At 43.3% G+C, this 21,463-nt stretch overlaps 2 protein-coding genes across 4 annotated transcripts in view; one reads left to right on the plus strand and one right to left on the minus strand.

The window, feature by feature from the left end:
- The window catches only part of LOC102440644 (UDP-glucuronosyltransferase 1-1), a 61,737-nt gene extending 40,565 nt beyond the window's left edge, over positions 1-21,172 (plus strand). For 2 of the 3 annotated variants that reach the window (XM_023762659.1, XM_023762652.1), the window contains exons 2-5: positions 16,801-16,932; positions 17,505-17,592; positions 17,864-18,082; positions 20,767-21,172. In XM_023762659.1, coding sequence (XP_023618427.1) covers positions 16,801-16,932; positions 17,505-17,592; positions 17,864-18,082; positions 20,767-21,065 — 738 coding nt within the window. In that variant the 3' untranslated portion in view covers positions 21,066-21,172. Of the gene's footprint in view, positions 1-11,462; positions 12,327-16,800; positions 16,933-17,504; positions 17,593-17,863; positions 18,083-20,766 lie in introns of those variants that run through there. The other variant, XM_006082675.3, reaches the window with a different exon arrangement.
- DNAJB3 (DnaJ heat shock protein family (Hsp40) member B3) lies at positions 3,343-4,270 on the minus strand. The gene has a single exon (XM_006082676.3). The coding sequence runs from the start codon at positions 4,177-4,179 to the stop codon at positions 3,460-3,462; it is 720 nt and encodes a 239-aa protein (XP_006082738.2). The 5' UTR covers positions 4,180-4,270; the 3' UTR covers positions 3,343-3,459.
- Positions 21,173-21,463: the final 291 nt, after the last annotated feature.

Raw genomic sequence — 21,463 nt, forward strand, 5'->3', positions numbered from 1 at the left:
CCCCTGTCATGAACAGAGCAGGGGCAGATAGGGAGGGTGTCGCCCCGCCCCCTGTCACACACAGAGCTGCAGGGGATCTGGGGGAGTTTGGGCGCTGCCCCCTGTCACGCTGATCCCAGTGCCGGGAGGCCTCGTGGCTCCACTGATCCCGGTGCTGGGAGGCATATTACCCTTTTACTATATAGGATAGAGGCCCTGGTGCACGGGTGGGGGCCGGCTGGTTTGCCCTGAAGGGTATCCTGGATCGGGGTGGGGGTCCCCACTGGGGTGCCTGGCCAGTCTGGGTGAGGGGCTGAAGGCTGTTTTCAGGCTGGCGGGTGACTGAAGCTCCCAACCACTCCTTTTTTTCTTTTTTTAATTTTATTCTGGGCCAGCTTTAGCTCTGAGGATCGGCTCCAGCTCTTAGGCCTTGGCTGCTGAAAGCAGGTTTCTGGCCTTTGTTTACCTTCTGTATTTGAAACAATGTTGCGGTCCTGCTGGCTGAAGCCTGGCTGACTAAAGCAGGTTTCTGGGGTTTTGTTTAGCTTCTATATTTGTTACAATGTTTCAAACTGCAAGCTCAGAGGCCGGCAGCAGCAGGCGGGGAATGTTGGAGTCCTCCGTCACTGAAGCAAGCCTCATGTTCGCTTCAAGCTGCCTGGCTGCCGGCTGCCATCTTGGCTGGCAGTTAATTTGCATATCGCCCTGATTAGCCAATGGGAAGGGTAGCGGTGTGACACCAATTTGCATGTTTCTCTTTTATTAGTGTAGCTAGATAGTATATGATCAATATTTGTAAATGTTCCATAGAAATGCCTAAAATTTATATTTTTAATTTTTCTATTAAAAAAAAACCCTCAACATGCCCAATTCTGAAAAAGATGTCTTAAACTATTCCCTATTTAACTAAATTTTGCTCAGTTTCTATTTGGAATTTTAATAATTTTTGCTTATTTTATAGTTACAAGATTGGTACACATAGTGTTATTACTGTTTATTTCTTCATAGTTGGCTTTTACAATTTTTTAAATTGTGGTAAAATATACCTAAGATAAGATTTACCATCTTAACCATTTTAAAGTGTACAGTGTAGTACTGCTAAGCACTTCACATAGTTGTACAACTAATCTCTAGAACTCCTTTCATTTGGAAAACTGAAGCTCTATGCCCATTAAACAACAACTCCCCGTTTCACTCTCTTCCCAGTCCCAGGTAAACACCATTCTTCTACTTTATGTCTCTGTGAAATTGACTATTTTAGGTACCTCATTCAGCATGTGGATATCCACTTTTCCCAGCAATATTTGCTGAGACTGTCTTTTCCCCATTGAACGGTTTTGCCACCCTTGCCAAAAATCATATGATCATATATGTGAAGTCATCTTTTTAACTTAAAAACTTCATAAAAAGTTTGCTTAAAGAGTTTTTGATAACATTTCCCCTCTTCTGATAGTTTCTTTTGATGTAAGAATTTCTATCATTCACACAATATACCAGTGTATACACACACACACACACACACAGGCAGTCCTCGGTTACGTCGGACTTGACTTATGTCGTTTCGTGGTTATGTCGCCATCTCCCATTTACAGTATTTATATAAAAAAAAGTTCCATTATTTCGACGTATGTACATATGTGCTTTATGTTTTTTATTATTTATTTACCACAAGTAAAGGTAAGAAATTATCTTTCTTTAAAATTTTTTTTACTGTTTCACTTCATTACTGCTGTGTATGTGCTCCATGTGAGTGACGTAGGTGCTTATGTAGGTGGATTCTGACTTATGTCGAAAATCGAGTTACATAGCATCATAGGAACGGATCTCTGACGTAACCCAAGGACTGTATGTATATGTGTGTGTGTGTGTATGTATAATTTTATTCTTTCCATTTAGTGTAAATTCATTTTTTTGCATTGTTCCCTTTTTTAAAACAAGTGTTTGTTGTTACTTTGGGAATTCTCTGTCACTTTTCCATTTCCATGTAAATGCAGTGTAGCATCTTTCAATCTCTGCTCTCCTACCTCCCTCTTTCACTTATAGGCACCCTTGTGATTACATTTTTACCCAGATAATCCAAGATAATTGCCCTATCTTCAGATCATTGACTTAATCATACATGCAAAGTCCTTTTACCATGTCAGGTGACTTGTCTGCAGGTAACAGGGATTAGAAGTGGACAGATTTACAGGGCCATTTTTGTGCCTGCTATGTATGGTAAGTCTAAAGTTAAAACCAGATCTTATTGAAAACTTTCAAGTTTTTCTCTAAATATTGAAATTTTTGTTCTGGTTTCTTTGGGAATGCCTGTCATCCACAGATTTATATTTTCCATTCTCTGTCACTATCATCTTTCTTTTTTTTTAAAAAATATATTTTATTGATCTTTTACAGAGATGAAGGGAGAGGGATAGAGAGTTAGAAACATCGATGAGAGAAACATTGATCAGCTGCCTCCTGCACACTCCCCACTGGGTATGTGCCCGCAACGAAGGTACATGCCCTTGACCAGAATCGAACCTGGGACCCTTCAGTTTGCAGGCCGACGCTCTATCCACTGAGCCAAATCAGTTAGGGCTGTCACTATCATCTTACTCTTTAAGTTTATCTCCTCTATTTTTCTGATGCATCATAGGAGAGTATCTCTGAAAGAATATGTTTGTATCACTAATTTTACTTTCTGCATTATCAATTGTTTGTTTTTTTGCTTTTGATGTGCATTTAAAAATGTTATTTTTGGCTTACTTCAAGTCAGTTTCTGTCCCCCCGCAATGATATGAATGTACTTATTTTCAACAAATATTTTTTTCATAAAGCTCCAAGGTAAAAAATTCCTCTGAATTTTGTCAAATGTAGATATGTCAAATGAAGCACTCTCCCTGGTCTTACAGAAATATTCTTATCCTCTAAGTCAGTGGTTCTCAACCTTCCTAATGCCGTGACCCTTTAATACAGTTCTTCATGTTGTGGTGACCCCCAACCACAAAATTATTTTCCTTGCTACTTCATAACTGTAATTTTGTTACTGTTATGAATCGTAATGTAAATATCTGATATGCAGGATGTATTTTCATTGTTACAAATTGAACATAATTAAAGCATAGTGATTAATCACAAAAACAATATGTAATTATATATGTGTTTTCCGATGGTCTTAGGCGACCCCTGTGAAAGGGTCCTTCGACCCCCAAAGGGGTCGCGACCCACAGGTTGAGAACCGCTGTCTTAAAGCGACATTAACACGGTCAGCCTCAAGACGATGTTTAGTAAGTAGCAAAGTGTATGCAGACATTTGCAACAGTTTTAAAGAGAAACAAAGAGAAGTCCTATTAGCGTGGTCCTAACAAGAAGAACAAATAGGCATAGGCATTGAACCGTTTATAAAGTGCCGAGTACTTTGAAAGTAGAGCTCACTTGCAATCTCCAAAAAAATGTCCTGCTCTTCCTCCCCATGTGCTTGAAGCGGAACGTGGGCTGGAGTTACTTGGTGTCAATGTGCAGCAACTGCTCTCTGCCGTTTATGATCAGGGACTTCAACTCGCCGTCTTGCTCCACTTCCACCCTTTCTTGGCCGTTCTCGACAATCCTCTTGGTGGTGGTTTTCTTGCCATTAATGATTTCGGTGGAAGTTGACACGGACTTGAAGTTACCCACCCCACCGCCACTACCACAAGACGTGGAGAAGGAAGAGAGGCCCCCATTCCCCAGAGAAGCGAAGGAATGAAATCCTGTATCGAAAGAAGAAAACCCACCAAAGGCTGGGAACTCACTGAAGGTGGGGAAAAGGGGCGAGGACCCTCTGCTCCTGCTTCTCCGACCTCCCAAAATGTGCTCAAACGGGTCTCTGAACAAGTCAAACGAAAATGGGTCCCGGCCGCCAAAAAACTCCCTGAAGACCTCGACCGGGTCGCGGAAGGTAAAGACGCACTCGAAGGGGTCCTCGAAGGGCCCGCCGCCGCCGCCGCCGCCGCCGCCGGCCTCCACGCCCGCCTCGCCGTAGCGGTCGTACACGGCTCTCTTCTTGGAGTCCGACAGCACCTCGTACGCCTGGGCCACTTGTTTGAACCTCCTCTCCGCCTCCTCCTTGTTCTCAGGGTTTTTGTCAGGGTGCCACCTGAGCGCCAGCTTGCGGTAGGCCTTCTTGATGGCGTCGGAGGAGGCCTGGCGGGGCACGCCCAGCACCTCGTAGTAGTCCACCATGTTGGACGGCCGGCCACGGCCCACGGGCCACGGGCCACGGGCCAAACAGGCAGCGGCGCGCGCCTGGTGTCCTAGGGCTCCAGCCCGGTGCCCAGTGAGGCCGTCGGGGAGGTGTGCCCCTTGTGACGTAGCCCGCATCTGATTGGTCGAGGCCACAGAAGGCGGTGCTAGGCCTCTCCCACGCCTTACAAGGCGCTCTGTGACGTGTTTCCTGTGGTGCCAAGGCCCCGCCCACTTAGGCCCCTCCCACTGGGCCCCCAGTTGAGCTGTGATCTCCAAATAGGGCACAGAAGAGAGGAACCTAGGTTGTGGAATATACCTTTGTTAAAGTTGGAGTGAATTTAGTCTGACCCTGGGCTAAAGAACAGTCATTGAGTTTGCCTAGACATCCATTCAACTTTTTGGCCTCAGGACCCGTTGGCTTTTGTTTATGTGGGTTCAATCTAGCGATGCTCCATTAGAAATTAAAACAATAAAAAAATCCATTAATCAACTTAATAATAATAAACCCATTACACGGTATCATAAATCATATTTTTATAGAAAAAATACTTTTTCAAAACAAGATTTAGTGAAGAATGGCGTCATTTTACTTTTTTTTTTTCATCTCTCTGGCTTAGTCAAAGAGAGCTTGATTCTTTTATGTGCTTCCGCATTCAATCTTTTGCTGTATCACATGTACAGGGAACTCCCCTGTACACTTAAGAGAGAATGAGAGTGGAAAAGTCCAATATCATGATTATGGAAACAGTTTAACTTTGCAAAATTCCCCTGAAAATTTTTTTGAGATTCCCAGAGTGCCCTGGCCCATAGCAATATCAAAATGATTGAAGCTTGCTGGCTGCATTTATAGTGATGTTTCTAAACTTAGCATGCAGTGATTATTTCCACTAAAACGCTATAACACAACCATGATTTTATTTTTGGCCTTTCTTGACATCTGATTTCTCTCCACATTCTCATTCTCTCTCTGGCCTTATATTTTTTTTGCTTTGATAAATGGTGAGGCAACACCAATAGAGGTCACTTAGTTCTAAGAGAAAAATGATTAACCAATGAACTCTCTAATACCCTAGATCGGTGGTTGGCAAACTGCGGCTCGTGAGCCACATGCGACTCTTTGGCCCCTTGAGTGTGGCTCTTCCACAAAATACCACGTGCGGGTGTGCATGTACAGTGCAATTGAAACTTTGTGGCCCATGCGCAGAAGTTGGTATTTTGTGGAAGAGCCACACTCAAGGGGCCAAAGAGCCACATGTGGCTCGCGAGCCACAGTTTGCTGACCACTACCCTAGATAATAAAAGGCTAATTTGCAAATTGACCAAATGGCTGAATGACCAGTCGCTATGACACACACTGACCACCAGGGGGAGACATTCAACGCAGGAGCTGCCTCCTTGTGGTCAGTGCATTCCCACAGGGGGAGCACTACTCAGCCAGAAGCCTTGGCAAGCATAGCAGCAGTGGCAGGAGCCTCTCCCGTCTCCACAGCAGCACTAAAGATGTCCAACTATGGCTTAGGCTCGCTCCCACATCCAGAGGGTCTGCGAGAGGGCACAGGCCAGGCTGAGGGAACCCTGCCCCCCCCTGTGCACAAATCTCATGCACTGGGCCTCTAGTTTCATCATGAAGGGTAGTAGATTCAAAAGGGTGTGTGTGTGCTATATCACCAGAACAAACTGCTAACTTTGAAAGGCTAAATATAAAGCCTGGACCTGGCACTTAGTAAGCATATGAAATGAACAGTAATAAGAAGCTGATTGGGAGTAGAAGTCCTTGTGAACAAAGCAATGTGGGAAGTTACAAAGCATATTTGTGGAAGAGCGAGTGATCCAGAATGGCTGCAGGGAAAAAGGCAGAGGAAGAGGTCAAGTGGAAGAGCTTGAGAGGAGCAATGAGCTTGGGCAGGTGGGCTGGGTCCATTCCCAGTTCTGAGGCCAAGGCTGAGGAGTGTGAATTTTATTCTGGGCCCTGAAGCTTATTCTGGGCCCTGAAGCTGTTGACCACGGTTTCAGAGGTGGTGGTGGGGTGTGACCATGCAAAAGCAGCTGATATCAGGAATCAGAAGGCACAGATAGGTCCTGAAGCCCTGAAATAGGACCATTGCAGCTGGGTCTGAGAGGCAGTTGCAGAATTATCTGGATTCAGTACTTTCTTACTTGGATATGGGGCCTAGAGAAAAGGGAGAAGGGAAGTCACATTTACACAGAAACATTTACTGAGTGCTGAAGGTCTGCAAAACCGTAGACTGGCACCTGAGCAAGAGAGTCATTCTAAAGCTGATGCTGAAATCCTACCTGTAAGCAATATAGATGGATACATAGGTAGGCACATACACAAGTAGCAGAGAAAGATATGGAAACTGCTAAAGGATACAAGGCAGAATAAAACAAAACGCTACAGAGATTCAAGGAAGACCAATTTGCTTCCCCTGGAGGGTCTCATAGACTATTTAGAGGGCAATGGACTTGTTTATGCAGCTCCTTTACTTTAGGAGCTTCAACAAACAGCTCCAATCTGATTCCATTAAAAGAGCTAGGAGTGGGTGGAATGTTGGGTCTCTTAACTACTGGCTTCAGCTTAAAGAGAAAGCATCTTCTAGTGGATTCCAGGAACTCTCTCGCAGACAACCTATTCTGCAAGAGCAAGACCAGCCCTGACCGGTTTGGCTCAGTGGATAGAGCGTCGGCCTGCGGACTAAAGGGCCCCGGGTTCGATTCTGGTCAAGGGCATGTACCTTGGTTGCGGGCACATCCCCAGTAGGAGGTGTGCAGGAGGCAGCTGATCGATGTTTCTCTCTCATCGATGTTTCTGACTCTCTATCCCTCTCCCTTCCTCTCTGTAAAAAATCAATAAAATATATTTCAAATAAATAAATAAATAAATAAATAAATAATCGATTTGTTGTTCCATTTACTTATTAAAAAAAAAAAGCACAAGACCACATCTCTGCCCTGCTCTATGTTTCCTTGGCCACTCATGCCCCCCCACCAGAGCACAACTCACCTTGCCCTGTAATTGCCTGGTTGTTTGTGCACTGGAGTCCTCATAGGCACCAACTATTTCTAACTTGGTTTTCTGGTGCCAGTTCCTAGCATAGTGCCCATAGGGCCAACACTTCGCATAAATATTTGATGAATGGGAGAACTAGCAATGGATTTGTATGTCAGGTCTGCTCAGTTTCTAGGGCAGAGGCTTTACTGGATTGTTTTGTTGTGGTTCTGGTTGTAATTCTTGAGAGTGAATGTGGATTGCCTGCTATTTATATTAGTAAACAACATGCCCTAGTCATGGGCAGAGTTGGGCCCCAAACCATCTAGGTACACAGAGGCCCCCAAAAGTTCCGAGGTGCTTCATGGTGCAGGGAAGTTATAAAATCATTATAGTGGTGACTGTGTTCACCGCCCTTTGGCTCCATGTAATCTCAGATGAACTCTCATGACATTGAGACCTCGGGAGAATTATTGCTCTTAATGTTGAAACTGGAGTACAATTTCAGAATTGCAGATAAAGGCACACCAATGAGCCAAGGCATTGCTCCCTCTTTTCTCCTCACCCAGAATCTTGGTCCCAGAGATGGAGAGGGCTTGAGGAACAGAGGAGCTTCATAGTGCATGTGCATGTGGGTATACAAACATGTGCACTCATCTATAAGCACATACAAAACTGGAGGCTTATGGAGGAAGGATGGTGGTACACGGAAAAGGGATTCTTTTTTTTTTTTTTAAGGGAAAACGTTTTATTTTTTTTTGTTTTTTTATTTTTTTATTGCTTAAAGCATTACAAAGGGTATTACATATGTGTCCTTTTTTTTCCCCCCGCCCTTGACAATACCCCGGCTTCCCCTACCCCCCAGTGTCTTATGTCCATTGGTTATGCTCATATGCATGCATACAAGCCCTTCAGTTGATCTCTTAACCCCCTCCCTCCTGCCCCCCAACCCTCCCCGGCCTTCCCGCTGCAGTTTGACAATCTGTGTGAGGCAGCTCTGCCTCTGTATCTATTATTGTTCAAAAGTTTATAATGGTCTCTATTATCCATGAATGAGTGAGATCATGTGGTATTTTTCCTTCATTGACTGGCTTATTTCACTTAGCATAATGCTCTCCAGCTCCATCCATGCCGTTGCAAATGGTAAGAGTACCTTCTTTCTTACAGCAGCATAGTATTCCATCGTGTAGATGTACCACAGTTTTCTAATCCATTCATCTACTGATGGGCATTTAGGCTGTTTCCAGATCTTAGCTATGGTGAATTGTGCTGCTATGAACATATAGGTGCATATATCCTTTCTGATTGGTGTTTCTGGTTTCTTGGGATAAATTCCTAGAAGTGGGATCACAGGGTCAAATGGGAGTTCCATTTCCAGTTTTTTGAGGAAACTCCACACTGTCTTCCATAGTGGCTGCACCAGTCTACATTCCCACCAGCAGTGCACAAGTGTTCCTTTTTCTCCACATCCTCTCCAGCACTTGTTGTTTGTTGATTTGTTGATGATAGCCATTCTGACAGGTGTGAGATGGTACCTCATTGTTGTTTTGATTTGCATTTCTCGGATGATTAGTGACTTTGAGCATGTTTTCATATGTCTCTTGGCTTTCTGAATGTCCTCTTTTGAAAGGTGTCTATTTAGATCCTTTGCCCATTTTTTGATTGGATTGTTTATCTTCTTTTTCTTAAGTTGTAAGAGTTCCCTATAAATTTTGGAGATTAGGCCCTTATCAGATATGACGTTGGCAAATATGTTTTCCCACGCAGTGGGTTTTCTTGTTGTTTTGTTGATGGTTTCTTTTGTTGTGCAGAAGCTGGAAAAGGGATTCTAAGTACCTACTCTAAATACCAGAATGAGAACATGCCCCACAAGACCCCAATGCTTTAAAGTTACACGTTTATGACTCTTCTAACAGATCCCTCAAGTGTGGGTGGCCACTGTTGTTCATGGTCAAAATTTTGGGCTCTGTGCTTTCATCCTTGGATTGTATAGAACAGCAATGGATCCCCAAAGGAAAGAGTGAGATACTCAGTTCTGTCTGCACTCCAATTTGCCCTTTCTGTAGAAGGGGCATTTCTATTAGGCAATGACCATATTTGTTCCCTGACCCTTCACCTGTTGTTTTGGGGCACCAGCTAGTACTGGGTATTGCTGTGTGAGCACATTCTACTTGGTCCCAAAGTCCTGCCCTCTGCCTTCCCTCCATTTATATCAATTGGGTAATGAGTGTGGGGATTACAGCTTTACTTCTGACTTCTGATTGGTTGTAAAGTTCAATCATGGCCTTACATACTAATATCTGGGCATTGATAGAGGTTAGTGGGAATTGTGGTTAAGAGCAGGGTCTCTACATACATATAAGTAAAAATTTCCAGGTAAATATATTTATTTCTGGATGATCTGAGCCCAATGACACACATATTTGCACTTTACATTGTTGATGTATATGCAAAACAAATGTGTGCATTCAGTGATCTTTACGTATTTTATCTTCTAAATTTCATTTTGTATTTATTAAACTATTTATTACCAGAAAACAATTTAATAGTATATATGTTATAGTGTCTATACTTTTCTTTAACCAGGTAAAAAGAGAGAAATATTATTATAATTTTCATACTTCTTGAGTACACAATAATCTTACTCTTCATTGAATGTTGGTATTTCTGGAGATAGAATCACATGTACTTATAAACACTTCTTTAAATGAAATGATTCAAATATATTTCTTGTCAGGAATTCTATAACTAATAATATAAATAATCATCAAAATAGAGCTTTGTGGTGTGCATAATAACTCACTGATATTTTATGATGGAGACCTTTTAACAATCATTCAATAATTATTATGGCCCAGCTGGCGTGTCTCAGTGGTTGACTGTTGACCTATGAACCAGGTCACGGTTTGATTCCAGGTCAGGGCATATGCCCGGTCACGGGCTCGAACCCCAGTGTGTGGTGTGCAGGAGGCAGCCGATCAATGATTCTCTCTCATCATTGATGTTTCTAGCTCCCTCTCCCTCTCCCTCTCCCTCTCCCTCTCCCTTTCCCTTCCTCTCTGAAATCAATAAGAAATATATTAAAAAGAATTATTATGATCTCCATTTGATAGGGTAAAACTAAGTTATGAAATATTAATAAACATATGGTATATAGTTCTAATCTAAAAAAGAAAAAAGAGCAGGTCTCTAGGCTCTGGCCGTCGCAGCCTGGGTCTCAGCTCTGCCGCTTAGGAAATGCAGGGTTCTGGCAAGTCACTTTGTCTCTCTGAGTCTCAGTGCCTTTGTTTATAAAATGGGAATAATAGTATCTGCCTTTACAGGACAGTTCTAGAGGATTACAGATGTGTTGTAAAGTGCTTGGCCCCCTACGTGGCACATGGTACATGCTCAATAAATACGTATTATTTTTGTTCACCTCTCCCCTTTGCTTCAACAAGGTCATCAGAATTTCCCAAAGTATCTTCCTTTCCCTCGCCCCTGGGCCTGTGTGATGAGTATAATTTCAGTTTTATTTTATCTATATTAGCCTTTTATATACAGAGTTGTTCTCACTGCCTCTCCAAATGAATACAGATCTGTTCTGCAACAGGCCTTCTGTGCCCACGTACTCAAGGGGCTCTCCTTTCCTGCCATTCTCTACCCCATCAGCATTGGACTCCTCCTTAGTCTTTTCACAACCTCTCACGTGTCTGTTTATCTGTTTAAATTGTTAATCTGTCGCTCTTGACAGAGGAAGCGGGAGACTCATGTTTGGGGATCTCTGCTGCAGCCTCCAGGCCCAGCGCTGTGCTGGACTCAATAAATACTTTTGGATGAATGAATCAAAGATGATTGAGCTTTCTTAAAGGTTTCCATGGGCCAAAGGTGGGCTTGCAACATCATTTTCTTTTCTTGCTGAAAGCCATAGTCAGCTTTCTCTCTCACTTCAGGAGAGGAGTCTCCATTTCACCGCATAGCATTTTTCCTCCCAGGCAACACTCGCTCAGTCCTGGGAAATGCTCATTGAATGGGTAAAAGGTGCTGGAGAGGCTTCACTTTCTCTGTTCACTCCAGAATGTGATCTGAGCGGTTGATAAGAATTTCAGCCAGTTATAAAACTGTGGTTGCCTATTAAGAAAACTTTTTATTGCTCAAATTAAATTTCCTGCTATCTTTCACTGACGACAGCTCTAGTCATGGAACAAAAATCAAACATTAACTGGCTGTATAGATTGGTTCTTGGAACCTGTAAGTGGGAGAGGACAAACCTCAGGCAGACACCAATCTTGGTAGCAAAGGCAGGTGCACCATGGCGGCAGGGTCCCGGGGCCCACGTCCGCTTGTCCTGGGCCTGCTGCTGTGTGTGCTCAGCTTGGCTGTGTCCCAGGCTGGGAAGCTGTTGTTGGTCCCCATGGATGGCAGCCACTGGCTAAGCTTTAGCAACGTCATCCAGCAGCTGCAGCAGAGGGGGCATGACATCGTGGTCTTGGCGCCTGAAGCCTCGATACACATTAAAGAAGGAGCGTTTTACACTTTGAAGACCTACCCCGTGCCATACCGAAGGGAGGACTTGGTAGCATCTTTTATCGACGTTGGGCATAATGCATTTGAGAAGCAGCCTTTCTTGCAGCGTCTGATCAAAACTTACAAGAAGGTCAAAGAGGACTCGGCCCTGTTATTGTCGGGGTGCTCCCATCTACTGCACAACAAGGAGCTGATGACCTCCCTGGCCGAAAGCGGCTTTGATGCTGTGTTGACAGACCCTTTTCTTCCTTGCGGCCCTATCGTGGCCCAGTATCTGGCTCTGCCTGTTGTGTTCTTCTTGAATGCACTGCCATGCAGTCTGGACTCTCAGGGTACCCAGTGCCCCAACCCACCGTCCTACGTGCCCAGGAGTCTGTCATTTAACTCAGATCACATGACCTTCCTGCAACGGGTGAAGAACATGCTCATCACCTTGACAGAGAACTTTATGTGCAATATGGTTTATTCACCGTATGGGCTGCTGGCTTCGGAAGTCCTTCAGAAAGACGTGACTGTTGAGGACCTTATGAGCTCTGCATCGATATGGCTTTTAAGAACGGACTTTGTGCAGCTTCCTCCCCGGCCCATCATGCCCAATATGGTTTTTATTGGTGGGATCAACTGCGCTAACAAAAAACCATTGTCCCAGGTGTGTAATTTGAGTGGGAACTTCACAAGCCTATAATCTCACAAGTACTTTGGGTAGATGAACTTGTCACAGGTAGATCCTGAATGCCTAGTTTCAAATGCCCTCTTGTTTAACTTCTAGCTTGCAAGTTTCCTAGGTTGAGTTGTCATTTATATCTGTCTTTGGAGTCATCTTCTCGGTTTTTTCTTTGGATCTGAGGCTTTAGTATACCGGAGGCATTTTATTCTCTGGGCTCCAGTGGATTGTCATCAATGAGAGGCAACAAGGGTTAAATGCCATATGCCCAGAGCACTGGGTTCAGGGTTCCTTTGCAGAGAACAAAAGTGTACAGGACTACCTGGCCTTTAATTGGGGCAGTGCAAACAGCTCACTGGTGATACAGCACGGCTGTGGAACAGCACAGCTGTGGAGAGGCTCAATAGTGTTACAGCTCAATTAGGAAGCAGCAGGGCTACAAGGAGGACCTTGGGTAAGGCACTTCTCTAGCTAGACCATTCTACTCTGCTCTCTCTGCTCTGTTAGCCTGCTCTCTTCTGGGGCGAAGTCTTTGGGAGGGGGTGGGGAAGACACGCAGTCTGCTTTTTCAGTTTTTGGTGAAAAGGGAAAATGCATTTTCTGAGCCAGAGAAGTCCTGCACCTGGTCCCAGATTGGTCTGTCCTCATGCAAATGAGGAATCCAAATCCTTGCAGTTTGAATAGTCCAAAAATTACTGTCCTGATTGGTCAGAATGGAGCCTCCCCGTAGGTGAAGATGTTGACGAGGGGCATATATTTATGCAGCTTCAATTGGACAGGGAAAGTCTCAGTTTCATAGGCTGAAATAGGATTCCAGAAACACTGCAAGCAGGCAGTTCAGTGTGGGAGGCCGGCAGCTTAGTGCAGGCTTCTTCCTGAATCAAGGTTTGCATGAGAGGGCCCTGTTTACAAACAGCTGCGAGGCTCTTTGTAAATTTGAGTCCCGTTAGCCACTTGGAGCCTTTCTCAGTAGGTGTTGTCTTTCTCAGGGTCTACAACTCTACACTTCATTCCTCTAGAGCCGTGGTCGGCAAACTGCAGCTCGCGAGCCACATGCAGCTTTTTGGCCCCTTGAGTGTGGCTCTTCCTAAGCCTCAGGAGTACCCTAATTAAGTTAATAACAATGTACCTACCTATATAGTTTAAGTTTAAAAAATTTGGCTCTCAAAAGAAATTTCAATCGTTGTACTGTTGATATTTGGCTCTGTTGACTAATGAGTTTGCCGACCACTGCTCTAGAGCAGTGGTTCTCAACCTTCCTAATGCTGCGACCCTTTAATACAGTTCCTCATGTTGTGGTGACCCCCAACCATAAAATTATTTTCATTGCTACTTCATAACTGTAATTTTGCTACTGTTATGAATAGTAATGTAAATATCTGATATGCAGGATGGTCTTAGGCGACCCCTGTGAAAGGGTCGTTCGACTCCCAAAGGGGTCATGACCCACAGGTTGAGAACCGCTGCTCTAGAGGATATTGTCTTATTCCCAATGCTCTTGATAAAAGTCCTGAGCTCCAAGAGTAAAGATAAAATCTTTGTTCTATAAAGAGAGTCCTCAGAGAAAGTACAGCCTGGCACTGGACATACCTTTGGAATGTCTGAAAGACAAAAGATGGTAGAACAGCATTGAGAGCAAATGAATAGAATGCAAGAATTCCAAGATGTCATTCCCCTCTCAGGGTGAGGGACTGTCTTTATGGACATGTAGAGATTCAGAGATGATATTCATACATATATTTTGGGTCTGGGGAAAATAACTAAACAGAAAATCAGTAAGAATAGAGACTCGAAGATGGTGAGAAGAAAAACTGGTATTTGCTGGTGAGTGTGAATGAATAATGATAAAGTGACATGTTTCCAACATGCTAAGTGCTTATAAGCATTCTTATAAAACAAAAGACATTTGGAAGGGAAAAATCTAATAAAAGCCTGGAACTAAAAATACAGTGGGGCCTTGACTTACGAGTGTCCCGACTAACGAGTTTTTTGAGATACCAGCTGTCTCTCGGCCGATTTTTTGCATTGAGTTGATAGAGTAACTTGAGTTAACGAGCTCCTTAAGGAGCTCGGTCTCGGAACGAATTAAACTCGTAAGTCAAGGCCCCACTGTACTAAACTCTCAGCCAAAGTAAGGAACTAGTTTAAAGGCCTCATTGGAGCCAGTAGGTACTTTCACTTCAGCAGTGGCCCCGTTTTTTTGAAAGGTGATCAGGGGTGAGGGAATCAAGGGTTATTTTCAGTTAACAAACAGGTTGCTCCACTCTTTGGCTATTCCAGAGTCTGTGAAATTGCAGCAAGGTTTAGGGCAAGTTTTGCCAAGTACGGGGTGGACCTCACCATTATCGAATCCCATAAAAGCTGGTCTAGGATAGACTTGGCCATGCTAACACAATCTGTGTAGTTGGCCTTTGTGAACTGTCAATGAACTTCCAGGCCATTTAACTATGGCCAGTGCTGATATTTAACTTTGGGTGTTCATGGCCCTACGGGTTCCATTAATGTAAGCACACCCCGCTGGTTGCAGAGTGAGTGTGCGAGCGTTTGCAAGGAGGGGCAATTAGATTAGTCTCTTTCTAGACAATAGTGGTTTCACTCAGGAGTGAAGGTAATGGTTGCTCAGAGCTGAGCTGTATCTCCACAGGAATGAGGGCTGTGGTACATTTCTTAAGGAGAAAGGACCTTGGAAAAAGCATCTTCAGGACGTTCTTGCTGCAAAGCAAAAATACAGCCTGGTGGTGGAGAGGATGATGCTGGCCTCTTTGACTTGTCAGATGAGACCAGTGGCCAAGTCTGAGACAAGGCGTTTGGAGCCAGAGGCCTGGAACAGAGTCTGGGGACTAGACAGTGGGTGTCCTTGGAGGAAGGCTGCTCAGTGTTTTTCCTGGTCATGCTCTGAATCAGGCTTGGCAGGAGCCTCTGAACACTGTGTGTGCTGAGCCCTGTCAGAAGGCTCCTCCATCTCACATCCAGGGTGCCCAATGTCCTGGCCTAACCAGGACTGTCAGGTTTTAACACCAGAAGTCCCATGCCTGAGGAAACCCCTCAGTTTTGGGAAAACCCTGCTACATTGTACAATCTCACTAATGCCCTTGGCATTCTTTGGAGACATATAATAGTAAAACCATTTGGAGATTCTCAGGGGGTTGATTAGATCATTAATAACCTACAGTTCGGGGGGGGGATTACCTTATTTATGCCTTGATCTGTTTCCTCTAAATGAATTGCCACGGTGAGTATGGCATGTGTAGCCTTTCATGTATGTGGGTGCAGGTGTGTGCTGTGCATGTGTGCATGTGCGTGTGTATGTTTGCTGAAAGCTGGAGTTGGCTTTGAAGGTTGGGCACAGGGCAATGTGAGTGAAGATTATTGCCAAGGGTTGAATCTAGGGGCTTCCTTACTCTCTTTCTGGAGACAGGGCCACCATTCTTAATTTTGCCATTCTTCTGACTGTTGCATCCTTTCAGAGCTTTTGTTTGACACCCATCTCTAAAATCTGTTCCATATTATTTCAGGGATTGGTCTTTGATAGGTCGTAATCTGTCATCAATTTACTAGTTGGGAACATCTGCCATCACTGTTCCTCACCCCTATACACACAGACAGTTTCCTTTGCTGGAGATAGTGGAGTGACCTTCCTTTGATGACAGTGATGGACACGTTGCTATAAGGAATCAGCTTCTGGAACAGGACATGAGCAGTCAATGAGAGTCCTTTGCTGGGGGGGTTGGGACTTAGTGCCTGTTCATCCTTCCCACGGTGGCTTTGGTAACCAAGGTTTACGCCTATGCCCTTGCTATTTTTTGAACTGCACAGAAGGGGCTCAGGTCATTGGTGGACAATTGGTCAGGGTTCCTGTCCCTCACTTTGTATCTCTCAGACCTACGGAGGAGCTTATAGCAAAGATAGGGTCCAACATATTTCTGCATATTCTTCTTGCTAAAGCAGGAAAGTTGATCTGCACTCTTTAGAAAGCTCTTCTCCAGGAAAGGTGGGGAAATGCAAGGCTGACTGGTTACATTTCAGCACTCAGTTGACATGAATATGATATTTAATCATCCGAACGACTGGCTGCTGTGTGGAAGACTCTGCTATAGGCTGTGGGGAAGCAAGCATTGTTAAAGGTTGTCTTCTATTTGTTTTTTCCTTGTAAGCCTAATCCTTAACACTCTGTAGCTTTGTGCTTTTACTCTATTCATTCTTCCTCCATACAAAGAATATTCCAGAAGCCTTGAAAAACACTACAGACTTTTACTATAGACTTTCTTAAAGGGGAAGTGCAAGAGTTTTAGAGTCCATAGAAAGCTTACACACACACACACACACACACACACACACACACACACACACACCTTTCATCACATTCTTAGGAGGAAGATATCTGAGTCACAGCTTAATGTATGCAGTCACCCAAAGAATACAAGAAAACATTAACTGGGAATTTCTCTTTTGCCTCCAGGAGTTTGAAGCCTATGTAAATGCCTCTGGAGAACATGGAATTGTGGTTTTCTCTTTGGGCTCAATGGTCTCGGATATTCCAGAGAAGAAAGCCATGGAAATTGCTGATGCTTTGGGCAAAATACCTCAGACAGTAAGGAGATGCTAAACTTTTCTATCTTCACAAGAGCTGTAACCCCAGGCCTCCAGCTCTGAATTAATTCTCTGAGTTGGACTTTAGACTCGGGTTTCCCCTGCCACTCCCCAGTTATGAATCCCAAGTTCTTCTTTTTTTGCAGTTCCACTCTTAACTACTCTGTTAAACTATGGCCCACTTCGCTTGGACGTCTCATTGTCTCTAAGAGACTCAAGGAGAAGCTATTAAAAATAAAATAAATAGGATATTGTTTCTTCATATTAAATAAGAATATTTCTCCAAAAAGCTGTTAGTTAGGACAATGGTGTATAATTATATTTCTGCATCCACTCATTTATTAAGTAGACTGTCCCTTGGAGTCCAGAAAAGTGCAAAAATCATAAATATATAGCTTGATGAATTTTCATAAATTCACAAAATGTTAGTGGCCCCCAGAGCCTTCTTAGTCACTACCTCCCTCACCCTCACCCCCCGTTTATGCTCTTTCTGAAGACTCTACTTTCTAGCTACAATAGCAGTCTTTATAAAAAATCATATTCTGGTCTTTAAACCCTCTTCTCGTCTGTAAGGTGCTGTGGCGGTACACTGGGACTCGACCATCGAATCTTGCGAAGAATACAATCCTGGTCAACTGGCTGCCACAAAATGATCTGCTCGGTATGTGGAGAGGATTTAATGTGTAGGTCAAACCAAGGTTAAGTTAAGAAAGTGGGTTAGGCACGGCCATTTAGCTGGAAAATGTTATGGCCAACATATTCCACACTGCTTTTTACCCAGCAGGGCATCTCCACCACACTGTCTTCTGCAAACTTCTATAAGGGACACTGTGGACAGCACTGAGTGTGTGGAGGGCTTTCACAACCTAGTGATGCCAGAATGTGACACTCAGAGACCTGACCACCGGCATCCCTCCCTCTCTGCTTCCCAGGTCACCCGAAGACTCGTGCCTTTATCACACATTCTGGCTCCCATGGTATCTATGAAGGAATATGCAACGGCGTTCCGATGGTGATGATGCCTCTGTTCGGCGATCAGATGGACAATGCAAAGCGCATGGAGACCCGGGGAGCAGGAGTGTCCTTGAACGTCCTGGAAATGACTTCTGAAGATTTAGAAAATGCCCTCAAAACTGTCATCAATGACAAAAGGTAAGAGAGAAGGTACGGAGGAATACTGCTTGTGTTTTGCCCATTCCATTCACAGTAATTATTCAAACAAATACATGAAAATCTATTTATAAGTAAGATCATTTGGGATTATTAGTCATTTTATAAAAGCATGCTTGATTCCTATGGAATCATGGGAATGATTTTAAATATTTTCTCTCATAAATTTATAACTTAATTTAAAAAATAATGTCACCATAATAGATGCCTGCTCTATAATTTCCTGCAAAGAGAGAAATATTCCATTACAGGAAGCATAGTGTCCATAAAATAGAAACAAACCAGGTGCTTCAAAGTACAGCTTTTCCCAGCACTGAAATCTGTGAGAAATTTTGTTCTTGGGGATTTATAAATGGGGGCTCATGTGAAATCACTTATAATAAAATGCTCACTCATTTATGGATAATAAAGACCATTAAACTGATGAACAAAAATAGATACAGAGGCAGAGCAGCATCGAACAGACTGTCAAACTACAGCGGGAAGGCCGGGGAGGGTTGGGGGTGGGGTAAGAGATCAACCTAAGGACTTGTATGCATGCATATAAAGCATAACCAATGGACACAAGACACTGGGGGGTAGGGGAGGCCGGGGGAAGGTCAAGGGGGAAAAAAGGAGACATATGTAATACTCTTTGTAATACTTTAAGCAATAAAGCAAAATTTAAAAAAATAAAAATAAAAACGTGAAAAAAAATAATGAAAAATGAAGACAGGTTTGTTCAAATGTGGCTGAAGATGATTCAAAAGGCAAAAGCCATCAGATCAAATGGTCTCTACATGAAATTTATTGTCAAGCTCACTAGTAATAGGCTGATTAAAACCTTATGGAAATAAGTGATACCCAGAGGTAGATTTCATCCAACAGTTAATAATGTGTGTGCAACTACATTTCTGCATGTGTGGATGCATGCATGTGTGTGTGTGTGCACGCCTGCCTATGAGAGTGTCAAGAGCTTTCGCCTGTAATTGCTTCATTTCAGAAAAGACATCAGGCAAGAGGGCAGATGTGAAACCTGGAAGTGTGTTCAGATAGGAGGAGATAGGACATGGGCACACACTGAGCCTGGACAAGGGAAAAAGGCGGGGAGATGATAGGGCTTGCATGTGTGTGTGTGTGTGTGTGTGTGTGTGTGTGTGTGTGTGTAATGCCAGTGGATAAAAAAGAAACATCCACAGAACCCCAGGGCAAAGTGCCCAGTGTGCTGGGTGACAACCTACCCAGAGCAGTTAGTGTGGTTGGCATCCCTTCATTCCAATTGGCTGCTTCTGGAAGTCTGGCTTGTCAGGGTCACTCCGTGCTACTCACACATCAGTACAATTAAGACCCAACTTCTCTCCATGTGCTCATGAAATTTATTTTCTATGTTCACACTAGTAATATAATTTAGATCTTTTGTTCAGTGGTATAGATACCTATTTGAAACCTAAAAATGACTTGGTGGAAGTTGTTTAGTACATTATTGTTTTTTCAAAACACTAATCCATCAGCTCAAGTTATTAATTATCTTTATCTATTCATCGTTGAGCCATCTATCTGGTTGTGAATCTCCGTATTTCCAACACTCTAAGCTTAGAGCGTACCTACATGATATAAAGAAAATTGGAAAAAGTTTAAAGAGCAGATTATGCAACCAGGCCATAACAGGTGCTCAATAAATATTGAATGAATTAATGAAAGTCCAAAGAAATCTGTCTTAAGAGAAATTTTATATATAAGAAAGATGTTTAACCGAACTTATGGGCACAATATTAATATTACATTATAGTAATATATCCAAATAAAATGACAGACATGTTTAAGGACAGCAATTATCATAATTGCTTCTGAATAGAAGTGCTTTTTTATCTTTCCTCTCTTTTTTCTTTCCCTTTTCCTTTTGTTTCCCTTCCTTCTCTTCCTCCTCTTCCTCCTCCTTCTCTTTCTTCTCCTGGTGCATGTATACTAAGCACTGAAATATCTAACCCATTTTGAATTTGGATGTTCTGATTCAGCTGGCAACACTGCCAAATACACAGGAATCCATTTTGCTTTAACAGGCTGCATAGACACAACCTCATGCAAAATTTAGATCAATTAGGTTGACAGTTTACCATTGTCTTGGAGATGGCGCTTAAAAATGGCTTTTACTTTGGCTAGATGTGATTGTTTACACATTTGAACAAGAAATCATTCATAATTTCTGACATGACCTTTTTCTTTATTCCTTTATCTTACTATAAACAACATATAATTAATTTCCTACAAAAATATCACTGAAAAGAAAAGAAGAAAAGTAACATGCAGGTTTCAGACAATTTAAAATTGTAATTTTTTGGCTTCCAGTACCCTCCCCTCCCATCCCTTCCCCTCCTTTCCCTTTCCCCTCCCCTCCTCTCCCTTCCCCTCCCCTCCCCTCCCCTCCCCTTCTTTCTTTCTTTCTTTCTTTCTTTCCTTCTTTCTTTCTTTCTTTCTTTCTTTCTTTCTTTCTTTCTTTCTTTCTTTCAATAAAGAACATTGTGTGTGTGTGTGTGTGTGTGTGTGTGTGTGTGTGTATTGCTATTATATAGAGATATATTCTCTACAAGTTAGAAAGCAGATGTGCTCTCACTCGAGCAGCATACAGCATAATGGAGGTAGTGCACTGCGTCGATGTGGCAGGTGTAACATAACTGTCTGTGTTCCCGTTATAAGGAAAACATCATGCGCCTCTCCAGCCTCCACAAGGACCGCCCCATTGAGCCACTGGACCTGGCTGTGTTCTGGGTGGAGTTCGTGATGAGGCACAAGGGAGCCCCGCATCTGCGCCCCGCGGCCCACCTCCTCACCTGGTACCAGTACCATTCTTTGGACGTGATTGGCTTCCTCTTGGCCATTGTGCTGGGAGTTGCCTTTGTTGTCTATAAATGCTGTGCCTTCGGCTACCGCAAATGCTTTGGGAAAAAAAGGCGAGTTAAGAAATCTAACAAATCCAAGGCACACTGAGAAATGGGTGAAAAATGAGATGATCCAAATTTGCAGTCAGTGTGAAATACAGGTCATGCTCATTGAAGAAAACTTTACTGTAAGTTAGACACCCAGAGTGTTTTTTTTTTTAAATAAAAATAATTTAATTGCTAGTCACACCTCCAGTTAGAAATATTTGAAAATGTTTTCTGCCCCCTTCTATACCTTTCATCTGGACTATATTTTCTACCGTTCAAAGGACTTGCCAAGAGGTTTGGACAGGTCCCTCCTTCACTCTGCATTACTTTTCTTTCTCAGAAATAGGGCCTGTTTGGGAACCACTGCTGTCCCTGCCTGAGATGACAGTTCTAACATCATCTGGCTTCTATAGACTGTTGTGATCAATTCCTTCAGTAGTAATGGCAGGTCCTAATTTA

This window comes from Myotis lucifugus, unplaced genomic scaffold (assembly GCF_000147115.1).
Source record: "Myotis lucifugus unplaced genomic scaffold, Myoluc2.0 scaffold_3, whole genome shotgun sequence".
Taxonomy (NCBI): domain Eukaryota; kingdom Metazoa; phylum Chordata; class Mammalia; order Chiroptera; family Vespertilionidae; genus Myotis; species Myotis lucifugus.

What these genes read in the sequence shown, in the direction of transcription:
- DNAJB3 (XM_006082676.3), bottom strand. Translation starts at nt 4,179, where the DNA reads ATGGTGGACTACTACGAGGTGCTGGGCGTGCCCCGCCAGGCCTCCTCC.